At 49.3% G+C, this 25425-nt stretch overlaps 1 protein-coding gene across 6 annotated transcripts in view; it reads left to right on the top strand.

The window, feature by feature from the left end:
• Nucleotides 1–2935: 2935 nt before the first annotated feature.
• PFKFB1 (6-phosphofructo-2-kinase/fructose-2,6-biphosphatase 1) overlaps nucleotides 2936–25425 on the top strand; it is a 37234-nt gene continuing 14744 nt past the window's right edge. For 2 of the 6 annotated variants that reach the window (XM_060252926.1, XM_060252923.1), the window contains exons 1-7: nucleotides 5628–5823; nucleotides 13380–13505; nucleotides 13856–13952; nucleotides 14819–14885; nucleotides 17224–17298; nucleotides 21075–21131; nucleotides 24740–24861. In XM_060252926.1, the coding sequence (XP_060108909.1) occupies nucleotides 5796–5823; nucleotides 13380–13505; nucleotides 13856–13952; nucleotides 14819–14885; nucleotides 17224–17298; nucleotides 21075–21131; nucleotides 24740–24861 (572 nt within the window). In that variant the 5' untranslated portion in view covers nucleotides 5628–5795. Of the gene's footprint in view, nucleotides 3240–5627; nucleotides 5824–12266; nucleotides 12447–13379; nucleotides 13506–13855; nucleotides 13953–14818; nucleotides 14886–17223; nucleotides 17299–21074; nucleotides 21132–24739; nucleotides 24862–25425 lie in introns of those variants that run through there. The other 4 variants (XM_060252925.1, XM_060252922.1, XM_060252927.1 and 1 more) reach the window with 3 other exon arrangements.

The raw sequence follows: 25425 nt of genomic DNA, 5'->3' as shown, positions 1-25425 counted from the left end.
GGCTTACCCACACTTCGGGTTCCGATGAGACATCGCTATGCGGGGCGGAAGGAAGGAGTGAGGGGGAGGGAGGTAGCGTCACTTATGAAATGGAAAGAAGACGGAGGAGGCTTGGGCACGCTTTGCCTTTTGCTAAATAACCATGTTCTGTCTTCTTTCCCTCACTTTGTTTTGTTCCACGCCTTCATAGGCAGCAGAGTGGTGGTGGTGAAATCTCTAGGTCAGGGGTGGCCAAACTGTGGCTCAGGAACCACACGTAGCTCTTTCCCACATATTCTGTGGCTCTCGAAGCCCCCACCGCCCTATTGGCCGGCAGCTTGGAGAATGCACTTAGTGACTTTCTTTCCACCTCTCTTTCCCCCCATCTATTTGCTTTCATTCCAACTTCCTTCAACAAATTGACGTTCATGTCTTGCGGCTCTCAGACATCTGACGCTTATTCCATTTGGTCCTTACCTTAAGCAAATTTGGCCACCCCTGCTCCTAGGGGCTGGAAATTCCTTGCATAGGGTTACCAGATGTCCTCCTTTTGTTTGGACTACATCCTCTTTGGGCCATAGCTCTCGTAGGAGTTGTCCTTGAAAGGGCAACTTCTGGGGGAGCTCTCACAGCCCCACCTACCTCACAGGGTTTGATTCCCCACTCCTCCACTTGCAGCTGCTGGAATGGCCTTGGGTCAGCTTTAGCTCTCGTAGGAGTTGTCCTTGAAAGGGCAGCTTCTGAGAGAGCTCTCTCAGCCGCACCTACCTCACAGGGTTTGATCCCCCACTCCTCCACTTGCAGCTGCTCTTTGGGCCGTAGCTCTCGTAGGAGTTGTCCTTGAAAGGGCAACTTCTGGGAGAGCTCTCTCAGCCCTACCTACCTCACAGGGTTTGATTCCCCACTCCTCCACTTGCAGCTGCTGGAATGGCCTTGGGTCAAACATAGCTCTCGTAGGAGTTGTCCTTCAAAGAGGAGCTTCTGGGAGAACCCTCTCAGCCCCACCCACCTCACAGGGTGTCTGTTGTGGGGGGTGGGAAGGTGAAGGAGTTTGTGAGCAGTTCTGAGAGTCTGAGATTCAGAGTATAGGGTGGGATATAAATCCAATATCTTCTTCTAAAGCTGGCAGCCCTGCCTATTCATCAAACCACAGGAAGCAAAAACCAGGTCAGGAGTTATTGAATGGCATTTTCTCCGAGGAAACTGCTTGACGCAGTCGTACAGATCAATTCCACATTCACAGGATGGCATCCTAAAAACCACAGATTTAACATTCCTTAGTGGTACTATGGTGCATAAATACAGATCATGCCCATTTCCCCACATTAAGTCTCTGTTAAGAGACAGGACATTTTTCTCCAGGCAGTTGGCAACCCTTTTAATACAGCAGAATGCCAGCATCAGGCGGTCTGGACAAAGGATTACAGAGCTGAGTGTTTTCTGTTGACCGATTACAACCGGCTGGTTCCTGAGCAACCAATAATTGCAGCCCATGAGCTTTGCATGAAAATTAAACCTTGTGATGAGCCCCATGGTGCAGAGTGGTAAAGCTGCACTACTGCAGTCGGTGCCCTCTGCTCATGACCTGAGTTTGATCCCAGCGGAAGCTCGTTCAGGTATCCGGCCCAAGGTTGACTCAGCCTTCCATCCTTCCGAGGTCGGTAAAATGAGGACCCAGCAATGGGGCGAAAGTATAGATGACTGGGGAAGGCAATGGCAAACCACCCCGTAAAAAGTCTGCCGTGAAAAAACAATGTCACCCCAGAGTCAGAAACGACTGGTACTTGCACAGGGGACTACCATTTACCTTTTTAGATAGAACTGGGCCTTGAAGAAGGGCTGTCCACAGTCCTGGAGAAAAAGAAGTCCAGTCCCTTTAATAAAGGTTTATTAGGTTGCTATTCCCTAGATGATGTCATTGAACTCTATGCCATGAAAAGCCTTCAGCTGTCCTTTTCTACGGATTTAGCATCTCTTAAAGGGACAGGACATTTTCCTCAAGGTTGTGGGTAGGCCTGTTTTTAAGAGACTATAGCTCGTGTCTGATATAGTGATTTCTTACACACCCAGGGAAATGCTGACTGCTGTTTACCAGCCTACAATCTCCTTTCCCTTCCTCCCCCACAACAGACCCCCTGTGAGGTAGGTGGGGCTGAGAGAGCTCTGACAGCAGCTGCCCTTTCAAGGACAGCTCTGTGAGAGCTATGGCTGACCCAAGGCCATTCCAGCAGCTCCAAGTGAGGGCATGGGGAATCAAACCCTATGAGGTAGGTGGGGCTGAGAGAGCTCTGACAGCAGCTGCCCTTTCAAGGATAGCTCTGCGAGAGCTATGGCTGACCCAAGGCCATTCCAGCAGCTGCAAGTGGAGGAGTGGGGAATCAAACCCTGTGAGGTAGGTGGGGCTGAGAGAGCTCTGACAGCAGCTGCCCTTTCAAGAACAGCTCTGCAAGAGCTATGGCTGACCCAAGGCCATTCCAGCAGCTGCAAGTGGAGGAGTGGGGAATCAAACCCTGTGAGGTAGGTGGGGCTGAGAGAGCTCTCCCAGAAGTTGTCCTTTCAAGGACAACTCCTATGAGACCTATGGCTGACCCAAGGCCGTTCCAGCAGCTGTAAGTGGAGGAATCAAACCCGGTTCTCTCAGATAAGAGTCTGCACACTTCACCACTACACCAAACTGGCTTTAGGTTGGGAAATACCTGGAGATTATGGTAGGGACGCCAGCCTCCAAATGGGAACTGGAGATCCCCTGGAATTACAGCTAATTTACAGACTACAGAGGTCAGTTCCCCTGGAGAAACAAGCGTTTTGGAAGTTGAACTCTGTGGCTTTGTACCCCACTGAGGTCCTTGTCCTCCCCAAACTCCATCCCCAAATCTCTGGGAATTTCCTCACCTGGGTGTGGCACCCTTACCCCATCACACCTGGAATCACACCTGGTCCTCCCAGATAAGAGTCTGCACACAACACCAAACTGGCTCTCAAGGAAGTCCAGGGTTGCTCCGCAGAGGCAGGCAATAGCCAGCCGCCTCCTTAGTCTCTTGCCTTGACCTGAATCATCCAGGCTAGCTTGATCTGTCGAGAGCCAACGTGGTGTCGTAGTTAAGAGTGGTGGACTCTAATCTGGGGGACTGGGCTTGAGTCCCTGCTCTTCCACATGGAGCCTGCTGGATGACCTCGAGTCAGTCACAGTTCTCTCCGCGCTCTCTCAGCCCCACCGACTGCACAGGTGTCTGTCATGGGGAGAGGAAGGCAAGGAAATTGTAAGCCATTTTGAGATTTCTTTGGGTAATAGAAAGGCGGGGTATAAAAACCAGCTCTTCTTCTTTTCAGATCTTGGACGCTAAACAGAGTTGTCCCTGCTCATTGGAGCTGTGTCATTCCCTTTTCGAGCTGTCTATTCCTGTGGCCGTCACTCCGTCCTCTGGCAGCGAATTCCACATTTTGATCGCTCTCTGTTTAAAGCAGTATTTCCCCTTTTATTTTTTGGCCTGAACCTAGTGCCCATCAGCTTCATTGAATGCCCTCGAATGCTAATATTTTGGGACAAAAGGTTATCTTTGTCAATTCACTCCAGTATTTTGGGAGAAAAAGTTACCTTTGTCAACTCTCTCAGAGCCAGTTTGGTGTAGTGGTGAAGTGCAGGGACTCTTATGTGGGAGAACCAGGTTTGATTCCCCACTCCTCCACTTGCACTTGCTGGAATGGCCTTGGGTGAGCTGCAGCTCTCATAGGAGTTGTCCTTGAAAGGGCAGCTTCCGGGAGAGCTCTCTCAGCCCCACCCACCTCACAGGGTGTCTGTTGTCGGGGGAGAAGATATAGAAGATTATAAGCTGCTCTGAGGCTCTGATTCAGAGAGAAGGACGGGGTATAAATCTGCAGTCGTCTTCTTCCTTTTCCTCCTTCTTCTTTTGCGTCTGAGGGCCAGTTTGGTGTTGTGGCTAAGTGCATGGAGAGCCAGTTTGTAGTGGTGAAGTGTGCGGACTCTTATCTGGGAGAACCTGGGGGTTTGTTTCCCCACTTGCAGCTGCTGGAATGGCCTTGGGTGAGCTGTAGTTCTCATGGGAGTTGTCCTTGAAAGGACAGCTTCTGGGAGAGCTCTCTCAGCCCCACTCATCTCACAGGGTGTCTGTTGTGGGAGGAGAAGATATAGGAGGTAGTGACTGCTCTGAGACTCTGTTTCAGAGAGAAGGGCAGGGTATAAATCTGCAGTCTTCTTCCTTTGTCTTTTTCTGCTTCTGAGAGCCAGTTTGGTGTAGTGGCTAAGTGCATACACCAGTATGGTGTAATCGGTTAAATGCGCGGGCTCTTATCTGGGAGAACCGGGTTTGGTTCCCCACTCCTCCACTTGCAGCTGCTGGAATGGCCTTGGGTCAGCCATAACTCTGGCAGGAGTTGTCCTTGAAAGGCAGCCGCTGTAAGAGCTATCTTAGCCCCACCAGCACCTACCTCACAGGGTGTTTGTTGTGGGGGAAGAAGATAAAGGAGATTGTGACTGCTCTGAGACTCTGAGATTCAAAGTACAGGGCAGGATATAAATCCAATATCATCATCATCGTCCTTCTTCTTCCACCCCGGTCACGTATTCTCTCTCTGGATTTCCCAACCTCAGATTCACGAACGAGTGTTGTCTGTGGTTATGAAATAGCGAAGAGAAGGAATGCGCCCTTGCACATATGTCCCCTAACTTACTTGGCTCCTGCTCCAATAAACAACATCTGGATGTGCTCATAACAAGCACTGGAATTTAAAAAAGAAAAGAAAAGCAGACATCCCTTAGAGCAGGGAGGGCCAAACTGGGGCTCGGGAGCCACATGTGGCTCTTTCACACATATTCTGTGGCTCTCAGATCCCCCACTACCCCATCGGCTGACTTGGAGAAGACATTTGTCTAGTTAAAACACTTTTCTAAGCCAAGCTAGCTGGTAGCTTGGCTAATGTATTTAAAGTTAAAGTTGTTTTCTTCCCATTTTTCCCTTCCTCCTCCCCCCCATTTATTTGCCTCCCTTCCTTGCAGCTCTCAAACATCTGACATTTATGTCTGGCGGCTCTCAAAAATCTAATGCTTATTCCAGGGGTGGCCAAACTTTAACGTAAGAGCCACATAGAATAAACATCAGATGTTTGAGAGCCGCAAGACACAAACATCAATGTTTGAAGCCGAAGGAAGGAAGGAAAATAGATGGGGAGGGAGAGGTGGAAAGAAAGCACCTTTAAATGCATTCTCCAAACGGCTGGCTGGTAAGGCTTGGAGAAGTGATTGAAAGAGAGAAATGCCTTCTCCAAGTCAGCCAGTGGGGCAGGGGGGGCTTCGAGAGCCACACAATATGTGTGAAAGAACCACATATGGCTCTCGAGCCACAGTTTGGCCACACCTGGTTTATTCTATGTGGCTCTTACATGTTTGGCCACCCTTGCTCTAGAGATGGCTGCGTATCTGTCCTGCCTGTGGTAGTATACACAATTGCTTAACTCCCCCTAAAATAGCAACTCCTCTTTCCGCACAATCTCCACGTTCGAAGCATAGACTCTCGGTCTCACTGCCTTTCCGTAAGCCAGGGGGAAATGTTTTCCTTGCTTCCCGATCCCAAGGCTGCTTCCAGCTTCTCCCTCCAGCCGGGGGGTAATATTACAGCTGACCTTTCTCCCAAGGCCACATGATTGGGAAGGCTCTCTGGATTCGTTTTGCGGCCTCCCCACTCGGCAACTGCTGAATGACCCCTTAGCCTGAAACTTGACTCCCCAGGGAAATCCGTAGTGGTACACGGCAGAGACCTCCAGCCTTATGGCTCTTAGAAGATAGGGAAGATTGATCAGCCATGGAGGACAAACCTGCCAAAATCCCAGGTAGGGCCAGTCCAGTTTTGGGGCAGAGACCAGAGTTCCAGGAACAGTTCTGGGACACCCTGAAAGGGCCTTCCTTGCTTAGAAAAGGGGGAAGGACACTCCCAAACCATTCATTTAAAAAGAGCTGCAGTGTTGAAAAACCAGCAGTGGTAGAAGTTTGGTTCCTTTGAAAAGTTCAAGAGTTCTCCTCTTTTGGTGGGAGATTTTCTCTGCGCTCATATACAGACTGCTTTTCTGTCCTTCTCCCTCTGCTCTAAAGCTCTCAGCGTTTGTCCTTGAACTTTTGTAAGGTATATTTGAATTTCGTAGCCTGGTGCAGTTGCAGGATACAGCAGACCTCGGCGCGGGGCTATCCGAAAAGCTGGCAGACGCGCCACAAAGTTGCCCGGCTGTACGGAATGCAGCACAGCTTTTCAAGGAATGCTGATACGTTAGCGCCAAAGCTAATGTGCTGGTATGACGAGGCAGGAGTAATATTTGCACGTAGCTCGAAAGACGGCAAGAGGGCAATGAAAATGCAGTTAAAATGTAGCTAAGATAAAAACATGCTTAAAAATACAATCTAGTCCTCTGTTGGTTTATTCAGACTCGGGAAAGCCTACCCAAAGTTTCAGGCCCCGTCTCAGCCCCCAGGCGGGAGTCACTCTGGTGAGAGCCTGCCTTAGCTTTGCCAACTTCACAGTGGTCAAGGAGCCCCCTAGGGAAAATAATTCCATGCACAGATCGGCAGCAGTAGAACTTTTTTTTTGCTGTTTTTGCTTCTGAGTATGTGTAGGGGAATCTACTAGGAAGTTCTGCACAAGCCTTGTTCATTTCGATCAAGTTTGCTAGGAAAATTTCTGGTAGAATTTATGTTTCAGTTCCTAATGCAAATGTTTGTTAAAGTTTCTACCGTCTCTGCTCGGCAGGGGAGCGCTTAAATCAATCCTTCTATTATTTGCATTGCTTTGAATAACATTGCCAACTTTGGGTTTGGAAGTTCCTGGAGATTTGTGGGTGGAGTGTGGGGAGCACGAGGCTTAGATAAGTGAGAAACCTCTCTACGTGATAATGCCACACAGCCCACCTTCCAAAGCAGCGATCTCCCCCAGGATAAGTAGAATAAAAGTTTTAAATTAATAAATAATAAATGCATAAGCTATCCATGTAGTCTGGAGATCTGTTGTCATATCGGGGGATCTCCAGCCCCCACCTGGAGGCTGGCAACCCTAGCTTCAAATCATATTCTTGAAGATGTGAAGAGTAACCATATACTAAAAGGTAAAGGTAGCCCCCTGTGCAAGCGCCAGCCATTTCCGACTCTGAGGTGCTGCTGCTTTCACAGCGTTTTCACAGCAGACTTTTTACGGGGTGGTTTGCCATTGCCTTCCCCAGTCATCTACACTTCCCCACAGCAAGCTGGGTCCTCATTTTACCGACCTCGGAAGGATGGAAGGCTGAGCCAACCTTGAGCCGGCTAGCTGAACCCAGCTTCCACCGGGATCTAACTCAGGTTGTGAGCAGAGCTTGGACTGCAGTACTGCAGCTTTAACACTCTGTGCCATGGGGCTCCATAAGCATATACTAGGGGTGACCAAACTTGTCGCTTGGGAACCACATGTGGTTCTTTCACACACATTATGTAACTCTCCAAACTCCTACCACCCCGTTGCCTCGCTTGGAGAAGGCATTTGTCTCTTTAAACCACTTCTCCAAGCCAAGCCAGCTGGCAGCTTGGAGAATGCATTTAAAGTTAAAGTTGCTTTCTTTCCACCTCCACCACCGCCCTCATTTATTTTCCTTCCTTCCTTCCTTCCTTCCTTCCTTCCTCCCTCCCTCCCTCCCTTCCTGTTCTCAAATTGATTTATTTACAGCTAACAAGTGCGTGTTTTTTAAAAGCAAGGCAGTCTGGGAGTTCTGTTGTTTGGACACATGTTGTTATGTTAATTTGTTCCAATTAGCCAACCTGACCAAACCGGAGCTCTGGCAAGTTGTCTTGCTTTGATCTCCTATCTCAGTTACTGCAGAGATTATCTTGTTTACTTATCACTGCTGGGAAAGGTCAATGAAGCAAAAGCCTAGGGTTGCCAAGTCCATTTCAAGAAATATCTGGGGACATTGGGGGTGGAGCCAGGAGTCACTGGAGTGGAGCCAGAAACAGGGTTGTGACAAGCATAACTGAACTCCAAAAGGAGTTCTAGCCATCATATTGAAAGAGATCGCACACCTTTTAAATGCCTTCCCTCCATTGGAAATAATGAAGGATAGGGGCACCTTCTTTGGGGGCTCATAGAATTGGACCCTCTGGTCCAATCTTTTTGAAACTTGGAGGGTATTTTGGGGAGAGGCACTGGATGCTATCCTGAAAATTTGGTGCCTGTATCTCAAAAAACAGCCCCCGCTCCAGATATCCACAGATCAATTCTCCATTATACCCTATCGGAAACGGCCTCCATAGGGAATAATGGCGTGTCCAGCAGACATTTCCCTCTCCCCCCTCCCACTTTCTAATGACCCTGAAGCAGGGGGAGGGTCTCCAGACTAGGGGATCCCCTGCCCCCACCTGGGGATTGTACATACACACAGGAAACCACCGCAGATGGATTGAACAACACAGATTGCTGGTGAAAAAGTCTTAAAGACCACTTAAATTCTTTGCAAACCAATTATTACTCATAGAACCAATCGTTATTCATATTCGTATTATATTCATAGAGCACATCAAAAGAGCATGTTATGCTTCTCATATATTACATACATTATTCATATCATTGCATTTAGGACATAAACCCTTATCAAAGGGTTATCAAAGTTACAGTCCCAGGCACTTGCAATGAGTGTGTCCTGCAGTCATCACTCCACGATTTAAATATTCAGCACGAAATCCAGTTGCCAACTTTTCTTCTTGGATGGGTGATGTTGTCAGGTAGCGCTTGTAGACTGTATGGTAGCTGTATTTCTTTCAAAAATTAGGCAGCAACATGAATCCTAGGTTGACTTCATGTTTCTGTAATCCTCCTTCTTGGCCACAACTAAGATCTGAAGCGGTGCTTCTTAAAGTCCTTACACAGCTTTCAGTCGCTCATCATTGCACATTAGGGTCAAAAATCCCAGCTACAAATACAAGTTGATGGGGTGTGAACTGGTCAAGACTGACCAAGAAAGAGATCTTGGGGTCAAGGTAGATAAGTCACTGAAAATATCAAGACAGTGTGCGGTTGCAATAAAAAAGGCCAACACCATGCTGGGAATTATTAGGAAGGGAATTGAAACCAAATCAGCCAGTATCATAATGCCCCTGTAGAAATCGATGATGTGGTCTCATTTGGAATACTGTGTGCAATTCTGGTCACCCCACCTCAAAAAGGCTATTATAGCATTGGAAAAAGTCCAGAAAAGGGCAACTAGAATTATTAAAGGTTTGGAACACTTTCCCTATGAAGAAAGGTTAAAATGCTTGGGGCTCTTTAGCTTGGAGAAATGTCGACTGCAAGGTGACATGATAGAGGTTTACAAGATTATGCATGGGATGGAGAAAGTAGATAAAGAAGTACTGTTCTCCCTTTCTCTCAATACAAGGACTCGTGGGCATTTAATGAAATTGCTGAGCAGTTGGGTTAAAACGGATAAAAGGAAGTACTTCTTCATCCAAAGGGTGATTAACATGTGGAATTCACTGCCACAGGAGGTGGCGGCGGCTACAAGCATAGCCAGCATCAAGAGGGGATAGGATAAAAATATGGAGCAGAGGTCCATCAGCGGCTATTAGCCACAGCATTTTATTTAGGGTTGCCAAGTCCAATTCAAGAAATATCTGGGGACTTTGGGGGTGGAGCCAAGATCAAGGCTGTGACAAGCATAATTGAACTCCAAAGGAAGTTCTGGCCATCACATTTTAAGGAACAGCACACCTTTTCAATTCCTTCCTTACATAGGAAATAATGAAGTATAGGGGCACCTTCTTTTGGGGCTCATAGAATTGGACCCTCTGGTCCAATCTTTTTGAAACGTGGGGGGTATTTTGAGGAGAGGCACTACATGCTATACTGAAAATTTGGCACCTCTACCCCAAAAAACAGCCCCCCCAGAGCCCCAGATACCCGCGGATCAATTCTCCATGATTTTCTATGGGAATAAATCTCCATAGGGAATAACAGAGTTCCCAGCAGACATTCCCTTCCCTTCCCCCCCCCCCGCCCCCGCTGTCTGACGCCCCTGAAGTGGGGGGAGGGTCTCCAAACCGGGGGATTCCCTGCCCCCACCTGAGGATTGGCAACCCTAATTTTATTGGAACTGTGGGGCAGTGATGCTCTGTATTCTTGGTGCATGTGGGGGGGGGGGCAAAATGGAAGGGCTTCTAGCCCTACTTGTGAACCTCCTGATGGCACTTTGCGGGGGAGGGGCGGTTTGGCCACTGTGTGACACAGAGTGTTGGACTGGATGGGCCATTGGCCTGATCCAACATGGCTTCTCTTATATTCTTATCATAGCACTATAGTTCTCTGAGAGGTGGGTGGAAAGCAGTGACTGCCACAATTGATCTCCAGGCAACAAAGAGATCAGTTCACCTGGAGAAAATGGCCAACTTGGAAGGTGAAATCTATGAAATTATACCCCAAGGAAGTTCCTCCCCTCTCAAAACCCTGCTGTCCTCAGACTCTACCCCCACTTCAAACCCTACTCCTGGTGGACAAGGAAAACAGATTGCCCTGTTTTGCTGAGAATGCAAAAGAATTGAGAAGGATTTAACTTTAATCACGGTGTCGGGGATGGATCTTCCCTTTAGTGTGGCTGTTAGTTGTGGTCCTGTATTGTTATTTCAGAAGGGAATTGGGACTCTAAATTCCAAAATCTGCTAACAAGGAAAGGAAAGGTCCCCTGTGCAAGCACCAGTCATTTCTGACTCTGGGGTGATGTTGCTTTAAAAGAGAACTGGGACCCTAAATTCCAAAATCTGCTAAACAAGGAAAGGAAAGGTCCCCTGTGCAAGCACCAGTCGTTTCCGACTCTGGGGTGACATTGCTTTCACAACGTTTTCACAGCAGACTTTTTACGGGGTGGTTTTCCATTGCCTTCCCCAGTCATCTACGCTTTCCCCCCAGCAAGCTGGCTACTCATTTTACAAACCTCTGAAGGATGGAAGGCTGAGTCAACCTCGAGCCGGCTACCTGAAAACCCAGCTTCTGCCGGGGATTGAATTCAGGTCGTGAGCAGAGCTTAGGACTGCAGTACTGCAGCTTTAACACTCTGCGCCACGGGGCTCAGCTCTGCTCTGCTAAACAAAAACTGCTGTTAAATATTCAATTCTTCAAGCTGACAAATTTTCATAATTAAGTGACAGAATGGGGTGTTTGTTATTCCAGGGTCAGGATTTATTTTTTTTTTAGGAGCAGAATTTTATAAATTGTTCCATCTGCTTGTTTGGTTAAAAAAAAAAAAGGCAGAACAGGCAGATTCTCCCAAATGGAAGCTCAGGAAAGTACCACATCTTACATAGTCTCAATGCACAAGAACTGAGCTAAAAAGCAGGGGAAAGGAATGGGGGTCTTCTGATTCTAGGGGGCATCAGTTCCATTTAGGGTTGGATCCCCCGGTTTGGAGGCCCTCCCCCTGCTTTAGGGTCATCAGAAACCGGGGGGAGGAGGAAATATCTACTGGGCACTCCATTATTCCCTATGGAGACTGATTCTCACAGGGTATAATGGAGAATTGATCGATGGGTATCTGGGGCTCTAGGAGAGTTTTGTTTTGAGGTAGAGGCAACAAATTGTCAGCCTAGCATCTGGTGACTCTCCTCAAAATACTCCCCAAGTTTCAAAAAGATTGGACTGAGGGATGCAATTCTATGAGCCCCCAAGGAAGGTGCCCCTATCCATTATTTCCAATGGAGGAAAAGCATTTAAAAGGAGTACGGTCCCTTGAAATGTGAGGGCCAGAACTCCCTTTGGCGTTTAATCCTGCTTGCCATGCCCTTGCTCCTGGCTCCACCCTCAAAGTCCCCAGATATTTCTTCAATCGGCCTTGGCAACCCTAGTTCCTCTATAGGTTTGGCAACCCTGAGGGGACAGCTAGTATAGCTGGACTCCCCAAGTTTTTGAGCCTGTGTGCACCACTGGAACTCTTAATACAGAGTGGTAGGGGCGACCACAAAATGGCTGCTGTAGGAGGCGGAGCGAAGCATACAGAGGAAGCCCGGGTGTGGGGGAGAACGGGAATAATATTTTAAAAGACACTGAGGAAGAATCCACACCTGGCCCCACCCGCTTTCTAAACCACTCGGTGGGTACCAGGAAAGGTATCGGTGGTTGCCATAGCGCCCGCAACCACCATGCTGGGGAGCCCCTGTGGCACAAGGCAGAGGAACTTTCTACTGACCAGTGAGCGAGGGGAGCCAGGAGTTATCTGCAGTGTACACAAAAGTGGGAGTTCAACGGCCACCGTGGCCTGCCCTGAACCTATTTGCCCGGCATACACAAACCGCACGCACACACCCGCACATGACAGGCTGCGTCCCGGAGAGCCAGCTCATCCTGTTCGGCAGAGCAAGGAAGACAGGATGGCTGCGGAGTTTGGGGAGCTGACTCAGACTCCCCTGCAGAAAGTATGGATTCCCCGGGCCAGCAAGCGCCTGCAGCGTAGGGGGTGTGAGTTGGTATCTCTTCTCCTCTCCTGAGGGCTTCCCAGGGGTGTCTTTCCCTCATTAGTACGCCGGAGGGGCCAGGTCATTAAGGGAACATCCTTTTTACCTCGAGAAAAAGCTGGATGTCGTGCTAGACACAGAGTGGAATAAGCCCTAGGGTTGCCAATCCCCAGGTGGGGGCAGGGGATCCCCCTGTTTGGAGGCCCTCCCCCTGCTTCAGGGTCATCAGAAAGCGGGGGAGGGGAGGGAAATGTCTGCTGGGTACTCCATTATTCCCTATGGAGACTGATAGGGTATAATGGAGAATTGATCTGGGTTGTGGGGGTGGGGCTGTTGTTCTTTTTTGATGTAGAGGCACCAAATTTTCAGCATCGCATCCGGTGCCTCTCCCCAAAACTCCCGCCAAGTTTCAAAAGGATTGGATCAGGGGGTCCAGTTCTATGAGCCCCCAAAGAAGGTGCCCCTATCCTTCATTATTTCCAGTGGAGGGAAGGCATTTTAAAAGTGTGCGATCCCTTTCAATGGGATGGCCAGAACTCCCTTTGGAGTTCAATTGTGCTGGTCACAACCTTGCTCCTGGCTCCACCCCCAAAGTCTCCTGGCCCCATCCCCAAAGTCCCCAGATATTTCTTGGATTGGACCTGGCAGTGGCAGCCCTAATAAACCCTCTGAACCTCAGCTCAAATTTCATGGTGGGGAAGGGACCCTGACTCACCAAACCAGTCCTCCTTGTTCCACTGGGGTGGCTGCCAGGGGGGTAACAACAGTGTGTTTCACAAGGCCCGGAGGCCACCATGGGTTCCAGATTTCAGTCAACCTGAGAGAGGAGAAAGCAGCAGGAGGCAGGTTCCCTCAGCAGCTTCTGAGCCTCCGATGTTTCACAGGCATCCCCTCATCCCTCAGGGTAGCATTTCTTCCTCTGTCCCCCTCTCTGCAGCTTCTGTGCCCCAGTTCACCAATTCGCCCAGCATGGTGATCATGGTGGGGCTGCCGGCCCGCGGGAAAACCTACATCTCGAAAAAACTGACCCGCTACCTCAACTGGATCGGGATCCCCACGAAAGGTAACAAGGAAGAACGGCGGACGAGGGCCGGTATAAGAAGGGGGACCTTTTCCAGCCCACATCCACCAGAGCGTACGGATGCCAGCCCCCAGGTGGAACCTGGTGATCTCCTGGAATACCGCTCCTCTCCTGACTACAGAGATCAGTTCCCCTGGAGAAAACGGGGGCTTGGGAGGGTGGCTAGGGCACAATGCCCCACTGAGGTCCCTGTCCTCTCCAGGCTCCGGCCCCCAAATCTCCAGGAATTCCCCAGCCTGGATCTGGCAACCCTACCTGCTGGTGGTCAGGGGGGTATCCGGGAACTCTAAGTCCAGGGGCTCCCTGAAGATCCCAGTCTCCATTTCCCTCAGTGTTCAACGTTGGGCAGTATCGCCGCGAAGCCGTCCAGACCTACAAGAATTACGAGTTTTTCCGGCCGGACAATGAGGAGGCCATGCAGATCCGGAGGTGAGGATATGAACCAAAATATGGTGGAGATTCTGAAATGAGAGAGCATCTGCTGAGCTACAGCTAGGGATGTGTGGGGAAACATTGGGGCTAGAAAATCTGGATAAGAATGCCAATCAAGGACTAGGCAAGCAGGATTCGTATCCACACTCATGTCCAAGTATGACATTCCCGTGGCTGGCGTGTGGGAGTAGGTGAGGTAGACGAACGTCTGGGGCACCACCTCGCCTATGGGGCACCGCCGGGCGCTCCCTCCCTGCCACTCTTTCAACTGGGTGGGTTTCCATTGGACCACTCAGGATTTTTTTGGTAGCAGGAATTCCGTTGCATATTAGGCCACGCACACCTGATGTAGCCTATCCTCTGGGAGCTTACAAGTCCTGTACTAAGAGCCCTGTAAGCTCTGGGAGGATTGGCTACATCAGGGGTGTGTGGCCTAATATGCAGGGGTGGAATTCTAGGAGAGCTCCTTTGTATATTAGGCCACACCCCCTGATGTAGCCGATCCTGGAGCTGACAGTAGGCCCTGTACTAAGAGCCCTGTAAGCTCTGGGAGGATTGGCTACATCAGGGGGTGTGGCCTAATATGCAGGGGTGGAATTCTAGGAGAGCTCCTTTGCATATTAGGCCACACCCCCTGATGTAGCCGATCCTCCTGGAGCTGACAATAGGCCCTGAACTAAGAGCCCTGTAAGCTCTGGGAGGATTGGCTACATCAGGGGGTGTGGCTTAATATGCAAAGGAGATCCTGCTACAAAAAAAAGCCCTGCTCCCTTAGGCATGGGAAGGGCTTTATAAAAAGCTAAATATTTATAACGACGCAAAACTGGAGGTGGGTCTCAGCGTCTCCCCTTCTTCTCCACCAGGCAGTGTGCACTGGCAGCACTTCGAGACGTCCACACGTATCTGAGCTCTGAAGAAGGTCAAGTTGCGGTAAGAGGCCCGCGTGGACCAATTGCCCTGCCAATTCCAGGTTGGGAATTTCCTAGGACTTTGGGAGGCGAAGCCTGGGGAAGGCAGGATATGGGGGAGGGGAGGGGGAGAGTGCCGGTTGAGTTCCCTACGCAAAGCCCGCCTCCCAAAGCAGCCATGTTCTCCAGGGGAATGGATCGACAGCGGCTTGGAAGGTGGTGGGCTCTCCTTTGGGGGCTGCTAAACAGAGGCTAGATGGCCGTCTGACAGCCATGCTGATTCTGGGAACTTAGGCCGATCATGGTAGGCTTGCCAATCCCCAGGTCCCAGCGGGGGTTCTCTCGCTTTCCCAGGCTCCTTCCCAGCTGGCCGGGGGGGGGGGGAGCCCCAGCCCCACCCCCACAGCCCCCATGTGCCTTTCCACCTCCAGAGGTTCAGGCTCTGCTTGGAAAGGCTTCCTCTTGTGTCTGTAAGGCTGAATGGATAGTGTGTCTGTGTCTTTAAGGCTGAATGGGGGGCGGGGGGGAAGTAAGCAGAAGAACATGGCTGCTCCCAGTGGCTGTGGTTGCACAATCTTTTCAGAGGTCCTTTGCAGAAGGAATAGGCTTGCCAATCCCCAGGTCCCAGCGGGGGTTCTTCCGCTATCCCAGGCTCCTTCCTATCCCCAGTCAGCTGCCCGGCGAGGGGGGGGGAGCCCCGCCCCCAGAGGACCATGTGCCTTTGCACCTCCGGAGGCTTCAGTCTCCAATTGAAAGGCTTCCTCTTGGGATGGTGTGTCTGTTACTTGGAAGAAGTTGGCAGCAACTGGTGAGTAGAGAGGCCACTCCCTCGCTTCAGAGTCGCCAGAAACAGGGGTGGGGGGAGGGAAACGTCTGCTGAGCACTTCATTATTCCCTATGTGGAGATCGATTCTCATAGGATATAATGGGGAATTGATCTGGAGGTTTCAGGGAGCTGTTTTTTGAGGTAGAGGCACCAAATTTTCAGTATAGTATTTAGTGCCTCTCCCCAAAGTAACCCCCAAGTTTCAAAACGATTGGACCAGAGGGTCCAATTCTATGAACCCTAAAAGAAGGTGCCCCTATCTTATTTCCTACAGAAGGAAGGCATTTTAAAAAGTGTGCTGTCCCTTTAAATGTGATGGCCAGAACTCCCTTGGAGTTCAATTATGCTTGTCACACCCTTGTTTCTGGCTCTGCCCCCAATGTCTCCTGGTTCCACCCCAAAGTCCCCAGATATTTCCTGAATTGGACATGGCAACCCTAATAGGAAAGGTAAACTTGAACCTTTGGTTGCTCTGTGTTACTTTGAAGCAGTTGGAAGTTCAGCAACTTGTGAGTAGAGATGCCAGTCCCCCGCTTCAGAGTCATCAGGTAGAGGCACCAAATTTTCAGTGTAGCATCCAGTGCCTTTCCTCAAAACGTCCTCCAAAGTTTCAGAAAGATTGAACCAGGGGGTCCAATTCTATGAGTCCCAAAAGAAGGTGGCCCTATCCATTATTTCTAATCTAGGGAAGGCATTTAAAAGGTGTGCGGTTCCTTTCAATGCGATGGCCAGAGCTCCCTTTGGAGTTCAGTTGTGTTTGTCACACCCTTGTTCCTGACTCCACCCCCAAAGTCCCCAGATATTTCTTGAATTGGACTTGGCAACCCTACATGAGAGGGAGAGCAGGAAGGGCCGCATCAGTGCTCAGTTCTCGTGGCCCTTTCTTGCACGCTTAGGGAAATGCTGTAGAGAGCCAGTTTGGTGTAGTGGTTAAATGTGGGGGGACTCTTATCTGGGAGAACCGGGTTTGATTCCCCACTCCTCCTCTTGCAGCTGCTGGAATGGCCTTGGGTCAGCCATAGCTCTCATAGGAGTTATCCTTGAAAGGGCAGCTTCTGGGAGAGCTCTCTCAGCCCCACCCACCTCAAAGGGTGTTTGTTGTGGGGAAGGAAGGTAAAGGAGACTGTGACCGCTCTGAGATTCAGAGTATAGGGCGGGATATAAATCCAATTTCTTCTTCTCCTCCTCCTCCTCCTCCTTCTCTTTGGGGTCAGGCAGCAATTTTTCTACAGCCCAGTTTGGCCAGGGATCCTGAGGGTTTTTTTTTTTTGCTCTCTCCTGGGCATAAAGCAGGGAACACTGAGTGTGTGTATGGGCACAGAGGCATTTGTGCATTTCCTGCATTGTGCAGGGGGTTGGACTGAATGACCCTGGAGGTCCCTAAGAACTCTATGATGCTACGATGTAATTTGGAGCTCAGTTATTATTCCAGGAGATCTCCAGGTTCCCCCAGGATGCTGGCAACCCTAGCTCTGCCTCAGATCACCTTCTTGTTCAGCTATGGCACTCTTTCACCTCCTGCTCTTGTGCCTAGGTTTTCGATGCCACTAACACCACGCGGGAACGCCGGGACCTCATCTTACAGTTTGCCAAGGAACATGGCTACAGGGTAAGCCAAGCGTATCGAACTCAATTGTTATGAGGGCTGCATCTGACACAAATGAGACTTTGCTGAGCCGGGCCATGTGCATCATAAAATGTAATGCCAGGTAGCAGAGATATAAACTCTATAAAGGACACAGACAAACACAAAGATTTTTTAAAAAAACTTAAAATAAAACACGCTTAAAACATTAGCACTTGTTGGTCTTAAAGCTTTCTTTGTATCTCTCATGTGCAATCCAGGCTCTCTCAGTTGCTCTCTTCCTTCTATTGGCTTAGGCTCTTCCCCCTCCTGGTCCTCTGGGGAAGGAAGGAAAGAGCTTCCTTTGAAACAAGCTATCCCTCCCCCCTTCCTCCCCAAGGGAGGAGCCTCAGCCAATGGAGAAAACAGAGGCTTTGATCTGTAGCTCCCGTGCAATTGGGCAAGCCTGGTAAAGCAAGCTGTGATGCAGAAGGAAGCAAGAGAGAGGGAGAATGAATCATATGACAGCCAGTTGCTCAGGGACCTGATAGGAGCTCTCTGGGGGCCTGATCTGGCCCCCGGGTCGCATGTTTGACACCCCTGGAAGCTAACAACCTGTAAGGCAGTTTTTCTGGCCAGTGGCAAAATATTGTTTTTTAGCCATAAATAGGCGGACGTTTTTAACAAAGCAGACAGGGTTAATAATACCATTTTAAAATTTTGATATTGGTGGAATTTGAATATGAGAATGCTTTTATGTAGTCAGGAATTGCGGTCTATGACTATGACATTTTCTATACTGTTATTGCTGGTCAATTGACAGTAATCAGTTACAACTGGAATTGGTTCCGGGCAAACATTTTGAGCTCAGACTAAAACTACCCAGTTTCAGGCCTGTAGCCACGGGGGAGGGGGGGCTGTGGGGGCACTGCCCCCTGACTCCCAGGGGGCCTCCGGCACGCAGTCTCTTTTTTCATTTTCTTTTTGTCATGGCTGAGCCAGCGAAGTGTCACTAGTGGCAGCCAGAGCCAGGAGAGCTGAGCAGGGCGCAGTGCAGCGCAGCAGCAAAAGCGACAGGTGGAGAGGAGGGAGGCAGAGGAAGCCACGTGGAATGGGCTGGGGAAGCAGGGAGATGGATGGAGCTCCTGGCTGCAAAGTGCCAGGGTGGGAGAGAGGGAGGTGGAAGGAACACCCCCCCCCCCCCCTGCTAGCACGCATGGTGCAGTCCCTTCTTCACGCCAAAGTTTTAGAGTTGGCTGCCTCAATTTGGCCACGTTCAGAGCCTCCAGCTTTTGCCCCTACCCCAGAAACCTTCTAAGAAGCATCAAGCCCCGCAGTGGATGGGAAAGGGGGACCCCTGACTTTTTAAAAAGCCCCCCCCCCCACTTGTAAAATCCTGGCTACGGCCCTGCCCAGTTCAATGGATCATTGTGTTTTTTTCACTGGTGGTTGTTGGTTTGCATACCTTAGGGTTGCTCAGCCTGTCTCGGGAATATCCTGGAAATGGGCGGGTGGAGCCTAGGAAGGTCAGAGTTCTGGGAAGAGGAGGGAGGTTGGCTAGGGTTGCCAGGTCCAATTCAAGAAATAACTTTGGGGGTGGAGCCAGGAGACTTTGGGAGTGGAGCCAGGAGACATCACTCAAGGGCAAAGACTGAAGCTAATACAAGCTAATACAAGCACTCAGTAATACGCCTTGGGAATGATACTGCGTGCTTTTATTAGCTTCAGTCTTTGCCCTTGAGTGCCATTGTGAAAAACAACTTGTTGGATATCCCTCTTTGATAAAGACAGTGGAAACGGTGCGGCAAGCATCCCGCCGGCTCCAGGCTCCATCAGAGGGATGTCGGGGAATCTTCAGATATATTCCTTTTGGAAGAAAAATCTACACAGGCTCTTTGACTCACCAGCACTTTGTAGCACTAAGCACTTTAGACCAATTGTTTTGATGTACTGTGCTTAGATGCGTTTTGTAAATGAATTCTATGTACTTTCCTCATAATATTAATTATTGACATGGATCATGATAATCAAATACTTTGAAGTTTCATATACTAATAATGACAAGTATATTTTTGATTGTATTTGTTATTTGTCACAGTTTTTGGGGGGGTTCTCATCCCCAGGTGGGGGCAGGGCATCCCCCGGTTTGGAAGCCCTCGCCCGCTTCAGGGTCATCAGAAAGCGGGGGGAGGGGAGGGAAATGTCTGCTGGGCACTCCATTATTCGCTATGGAGACCAATTCCCATAGGGTATAATGGAGAATTGATCTGCAGGGATCTAGGACTCTGGAGAGGCTGTTTTTTGAGGTAGAGGCACCAACCTTTCAGCATAGCATCCAGTGCCTCTCCCCAAAATACCCTCCAAGTTTCAAAAAGGTTGACTAAGGGGTGCAATTCTGTGAGCCCCAAAAGAAGTTACCCCTATCCTTCATGATTTCCAATGGAGGGAAGGCATTTAAAAGGAGTGTGGTCCCCTTAAATGTGATGGCTGGAACTCCCTTTGGAGTTCAATTATGTTTGTCGCAACCTTGCTCCACCCCAATGCCTCCTGGCTCCACCCCCAAAGCTCCCAGATATTTCTTGAATTGGAGCTGGCAACTCTACTTGGAGAAGGCATCTGTCTCTTTAAATCACCAACATGGTGGAATCAGCTCCCTACAGTGATTCGGGCCCTACCTGACTTACTCCCATTCCGTAGGCCCTGTAAAACGGAGCTATTCCACCAGGCTTTTGGTGGAGGCAGGGGTGGAATTCTAGCAGGAGCTCCTTTGCATATTAGGCCACACACCCCTGATGTAGCCAATCCTCCATGAATTTACAAAAAAGAACCTCATAAGCTCTTGGAGGATTGGCTACATCAGGGGTTTGTGGCCTAATATGCAAAGGAGCTCCTGCTAGAATTCCACCCCTTGGTTGAGCCAAACTGGCATCCTTATCCTATTGCTTATACCATTTGTTTGTCCTCCCCACAGTGACTATCATTTTACCATCCTGACTATTCGGGCCGATATATATGCTTTAATCTGTAAAATGCACCCACACCACCTATGCTGCATTCTTATCTTACTGCCTCTGTTTCGATATTGTTTTATTATTATTTGATTGTTGGGTTTTAACGGTTATTTATTTATGTCCGTAATCTGCCCTGAGCCCTCCCACGGGAAAGGGAGGAAGATAAATCTACTAAATGACCTACAATTACTATCTGGACTATTAAATTTCGAGCCGACATCTATAGCATCTATAATATCTATGCTTTTAATCTGTCAAATGTGCCCGCATCGCCTATGCTATATTCTACCTTGTTCAGCTTCGACTGCTTTATTATTTTATTGTAGGTTTTAACTGGTTTATTGTGTCTGTATTCCACCCTGAGCCCATCATGGGAAAGGGTGGAATATAAATTCACTAAATAAATAAATAAATCGCCAAGCCAGCCAGTGGCTTGGAAAATGTATTTAAAGTTGCTTTCTGCCCACCTCTCTTTCCCCGTCTATGTGCCTTCCTTCCTCCGTCCCTCCCCCCTCTCTCCCTTTCCTCCCCCTCTCCCCTCCCTTCCTTCCTTCCCTCCTTCCTCCCTCCTTCCCTTCCTTCCTCCCTCCCTCTCTCCTTCCCTCCTTCCTTTCTCCCTCCCTCCCCCCTCCCTTCTTCCTCCCTCCCTCCTTCCCTCAAACATCTGACGTGGCTGTTGCTGTGGCTCCCCATATGTTGCTGCCGGCTTCAGAGGGTGCACTTTCTTTGGGGGAAATAGGGAGAGGGAGATGTTAGCCTGTCCAGCCCCAGATTGTGCTGCCATGATTACAGTTCACTCTTTCACCACAGGTCTTCTTCATCGAATCGATCTGTGATGACCCGGACATCATCCAGGAGAATATCACGGTAAGACGTGAGTTCCCCAGGCCGTATGTTTGACACCCCTGAGCTAAGTAAGTTTGGCCCTGGCAAATACTTGGGTGGGAGACTGCCAAGGAAGTCCAGGGTTGCTACGCAGAGGCAGGCAGCGGCAAACCACCTCTGTTCGTTCCTTCTGTTCAGGGCCGGCTCGCCCACTAGGCAAACTTGGCACTTCCCTAAGGTGCTGGGAGGGTGGGAGTGCCTTGTTTGCCTGCCTCCACCGCCCGCCCCCTCCTTTCCCCTCCCTTCCCGTCCCTTCGCCTCCCCCCCTTCAGTGCAGTCAGAGCACGCTGTGCCTGGGCCCTGCCGGCCGTGACGTGGCGTCCATCTTGTCTTTCGAAGAATGCAGCAGAGGAGGCTTGGCTCCCCCTCCCTTCCGGTTCCAGAAAAGAGGGGGGAGAAGCCTCCAGCGCCTTCTTTGGAAGATAAGATGCACGCTGCTGGCAGGGCACGCTCTGATTGTGTGGGGGGGAGGCAATGGGGAGGGAAGGGGCAGGTGGGGTGCAACAGAGCACAGCCCCGCATTGCAGCGCTGTGGGGGAGGGGGGCTGGCAGAAGGGGGAGGTGCCTGCCTGGGACGCCACATGCCCTTGGACTGGTGCTGCTTCCATTGATCTGGATGGCCCAGGCTAGCCTGACCTCATCAAATCTCAAAAGCGAAGCAAGGTCAACCCTGGTTTGTGTTTTGCTGGGAGACCCCTGAGGAGGCCCCAGGGCTGCACTTATTGGATGAGGCCGATACTCTAAAGAGAGAGGAAAAGAAAACGCTAGATTGGTGGATGAAAATGCAATTAAAATGTAGATACATGAAGGACAAAGAAACTGGCTTTGCAAAACAGAAAAATGAATTCCATCAAATTATAACAGGATCAGAAGAAAAAAATGATTTAAAAATGTATAATTATTTATTGACTATGAAAATGCAGGATGAAATAGTAAAAAAGACAATATGGTGAAATGGGCGCAAGATATCGGCTATAATATTGATCTGGGAAAGGGGATGGAAAGAAAATATTAAGATTACAAGATCAGTTACGTTCAAAGAAAATTTTTATAAGAGGTTTTATAGGTGGTACATTACACCAGACAAATCGGTGAAGATGCACTCAAATAAATGTTTGGAAGTGTCAAAAATCGAAAGGATCATTTTACCATATGTGGTGGCGCTGCAACGTAGCAAAAAGTTATTGGAAACAAATTCACAATTGCCTTCAGAAAATTTTAAAGATTAATTTACAGCATAAACCTGAGATGTATTTAAGGAATATTTGCCAAGATTCACTTCACAAACCAATAATTAAATTTCTGATCCGTGCAGTAACTGCAACAAGAATAATATACGCAAAACAGTGGGAAATACAAAAAATACCTAGACAAGAGGATTTTATTCAGAAGCTCTTAAGAGACAGCAGAAATGGAAATATACAAGACAATAAGAAGATTTGGCAGCCACTGTATGATTGGTTGGGTGCAGTATAAGTTTGGAATTTGAGACAATTAAGTGGCAACATATTTAAGAACATAAGAGAAGCCACGTTGGATCAGGCCAATGGCCCATCCAGTCCAACATTCAGTGTCACATAAGAACGTAAGAGAAGCCATGTTGGATCAGGCCAATGGCCCATCCATTCCAACACTCTGTGTCACATAAGAACGTAAGAGAAGCCATGTTGGATCAGGCCAATGGCCCATCCAGTCCAAGACTCTGTGTCACATAAGAACATAAGAGAAGCCATGTTGGATCAGGCCAATGGCCCCTCCAGTCCAACACTCTGTGTCACATAAGAACATAAGAGAAGCCATGTTGGATGAGGCCCAGTGGCCCATCCAGTCCAACACTCTGTGTCACTCAGTGGCCAAAAAACCCCCTAAGTGCCATCAGGAGGTTCACAAGTGGGGCTAGAAGTCCTTCCACTTTGCCCCCCCCCCCCCCCAAAAAAAAGCACCAGGAATACAGAGCATCACTGCCCCAGACAGTTCCAGCAATACGCTGTGGCTAATAGCCACTGATAGACCTCTGCTCCATTTTTTTATCCAAACCCCTCTTGGCTATGCTTGTAGCTGCCGCCACCTCCTGTGGCAGTGAATTCACATGTTAATCACCCTTTGTAGATAAGAATATAAGATAAGGAGTGAGTACTGTATAATATACTGAATAAGATGGTGCAATTATAAAAAAATGTGTATTTGTAAGCCAAAGTGAGAGTTATAAAGAGACAGAATGTTATATGAGACAAAATGGGAAGGTACAAATTGTAAATGTAGATGTGATTGAACTAGATGTATTTGTAATAAGAAAATGTAAGCAAGAGAGACATTTGTTTTCCCCCTCCAACCTTGATTTTCCTATAGTTCCCTGTAGAATCTTCCCTTTCCCCTTTCCTATATTTGAAATTCATAAAACCTTTAATTTGGGGGAAAAAAGGAGGCGTGGGGGTGCTATGCAGAAGCAGGCAATGGCAAAACCACCTCTGAACACCTCTTGCCTTGAAAACCTGGCTGGGTCAATGTAAATCAGCAGTGACTTGAGGGCGCTTTCGCTCTCCGCCCTTATTTTGCTCCTAATAGTTGAGAAAGCAGGTCAGGGGTGGCTTTTCCCAGTAAGGAAAGCATTAAGGACTGTAGTTCCCCCGCAGCTCACTTTGCAAAAGGAAGGAATAGGCACTGGAGTCCAGCTCTTGCCAGAGGAGGAAATTACAGTCTGCACATGCTCCATGACATCACATGTTTCAGGAGTAAATTCTGGCATAGGCGGCGGCGGGGGGGGGAAGTTTGGTAGAAAAAGCCCAGCAGGAACTCCTTCATGCCTCCCCAGGGCGCCCACTGCAGCAGACACACTGGGGGAAGGCTGAAGCCATCAGGGAGATAGTTTCTCAAAGATGCCCCCACACGCCTTCCCCAGCTGGAGCCTTGGCTAGCCCAGGCGGAGCTCTGCTCCTGTGCACTCCTGCCAAAAAAAGCCCTGGGCATAGGAATCAGTTGCTAGGGGTCCAGCCCCTGCCATTTCTCCCTAAGAGCCAGAACTGCAGCCCACAGCTGTCATCTTCGGGATTGGGACCGCCTCTCTCCCATATGAAACCCCGCCCCCCCCCGGCTGGCTTCAACGAGGGCCAGGGCCTTTTCGGTGTGGGCCCCTACCTGGTGGAATAAGCTCCCGCTGGAGATCCCAGCCCTGCCGGACTTATCAAGGTTTCGCAGGGCCTGTAAGACGGAGCTCTTCCGCCAGGCTTTCAGTTTATCCAGCGGGTGTCCTTGAAAGCCATCACTTCCCCCAGCATTTCACCATTATGGCGTTATGTGATGCTGTTAGCCGTCAGCCGCATGCTGTTTCCCCGCCTATGTCTGTAAGTCTGTTTACTGCACTGCTCCTGTTTCGGAATGTCCGTTTTTATGATATTATTTTAACTTTGTTGTTTTATTGTTGTGAGCTGCCCTAAGCCCTCTTGTGGGATATAAATCTAAAAAATAAATCTTTTTTGGTTAATCCCACACACTCCTCCTTCTCCAGCTTGTATCCATGGGCCCAGCTGGGTTCTTTGCCTTTCTTTGCACTTTTCTCACTCAGTTCTCTCATTTGCTTCCCTTTCACCCAGCAAGTCAAGCTGACCAGCCCTGATTATAAAGACTGCAACAGGGATGAAGTGGTTGATGACTTTCTGAAACGGATCGAGTGCTACCAGAAGACCTACCAACCCATCGACGATGAGCTGGATAGGTAAGGAGCCCAGCTCACCTGCGGCTCTGCGACTGTTCTCTTTAAGAGATGGGGAAAGGAGTATTTAACTGAATTGACACTGAAAGCTGGCTTTCAGAAGGAAAAAAAGCAAGTTTGAACCATTTAGGGCGGCGTTCAGTCATACATGTAAGTGGAAGATCTGGAGTTCTTCTCACCAAGCTTTTCTGCAAAAAGGACAAATAAGAGCTGCGTCCAATAGCTCATCTGATACTTCCAAACAGAACCTGATAGACAATACTCTTCCCCTGTTCCCAGCCTCTGGCATTCAGAGGTGATTTGCCATAGCGACCCTTCACTTCCTCTGGCGGTTTCCACCCAAGTACTAACCAGGGCCGACCCTGCTTCGCTTCCAAGATCTGATGAGATCAGGCTAGCCTGGGCTGTCCAGGTCGGGGCAGAAGATGTTTAGAGGTGGTTTGCTATTTCCTGCCTCTGCACAGTGACCCTTCACTTCCTTGGTGGTCTCCCATCCAAGCACTAGCCATGGCGGACCTAGCTTAGCTTCTGAGATCTGATGAGATTGGAGCTAGCTTGGGCTGTCCA

Source organism: Heteronotia binoei, chromosome 13 (assembly GCF_032191835.1).
Source record: "Heteronotia binoei isolate CCM8104 ecotype False Entrance Well chromosome 13, APGP_CSIRO_Hbin_v1, whole genome shotgun sequence".
NCBI classification, from domain to species: domain Eukaryota; kingdom Metazoa; phylum Chordata; class Lepidosauria; order Squamata; family Gekkonidae; genus Heteronotia; species Heteronotia binoei.
Note: the sequence above shows the minus strand (reverse complement) of the source record. Positions and strands in the feature narration are given on the sequence as shown.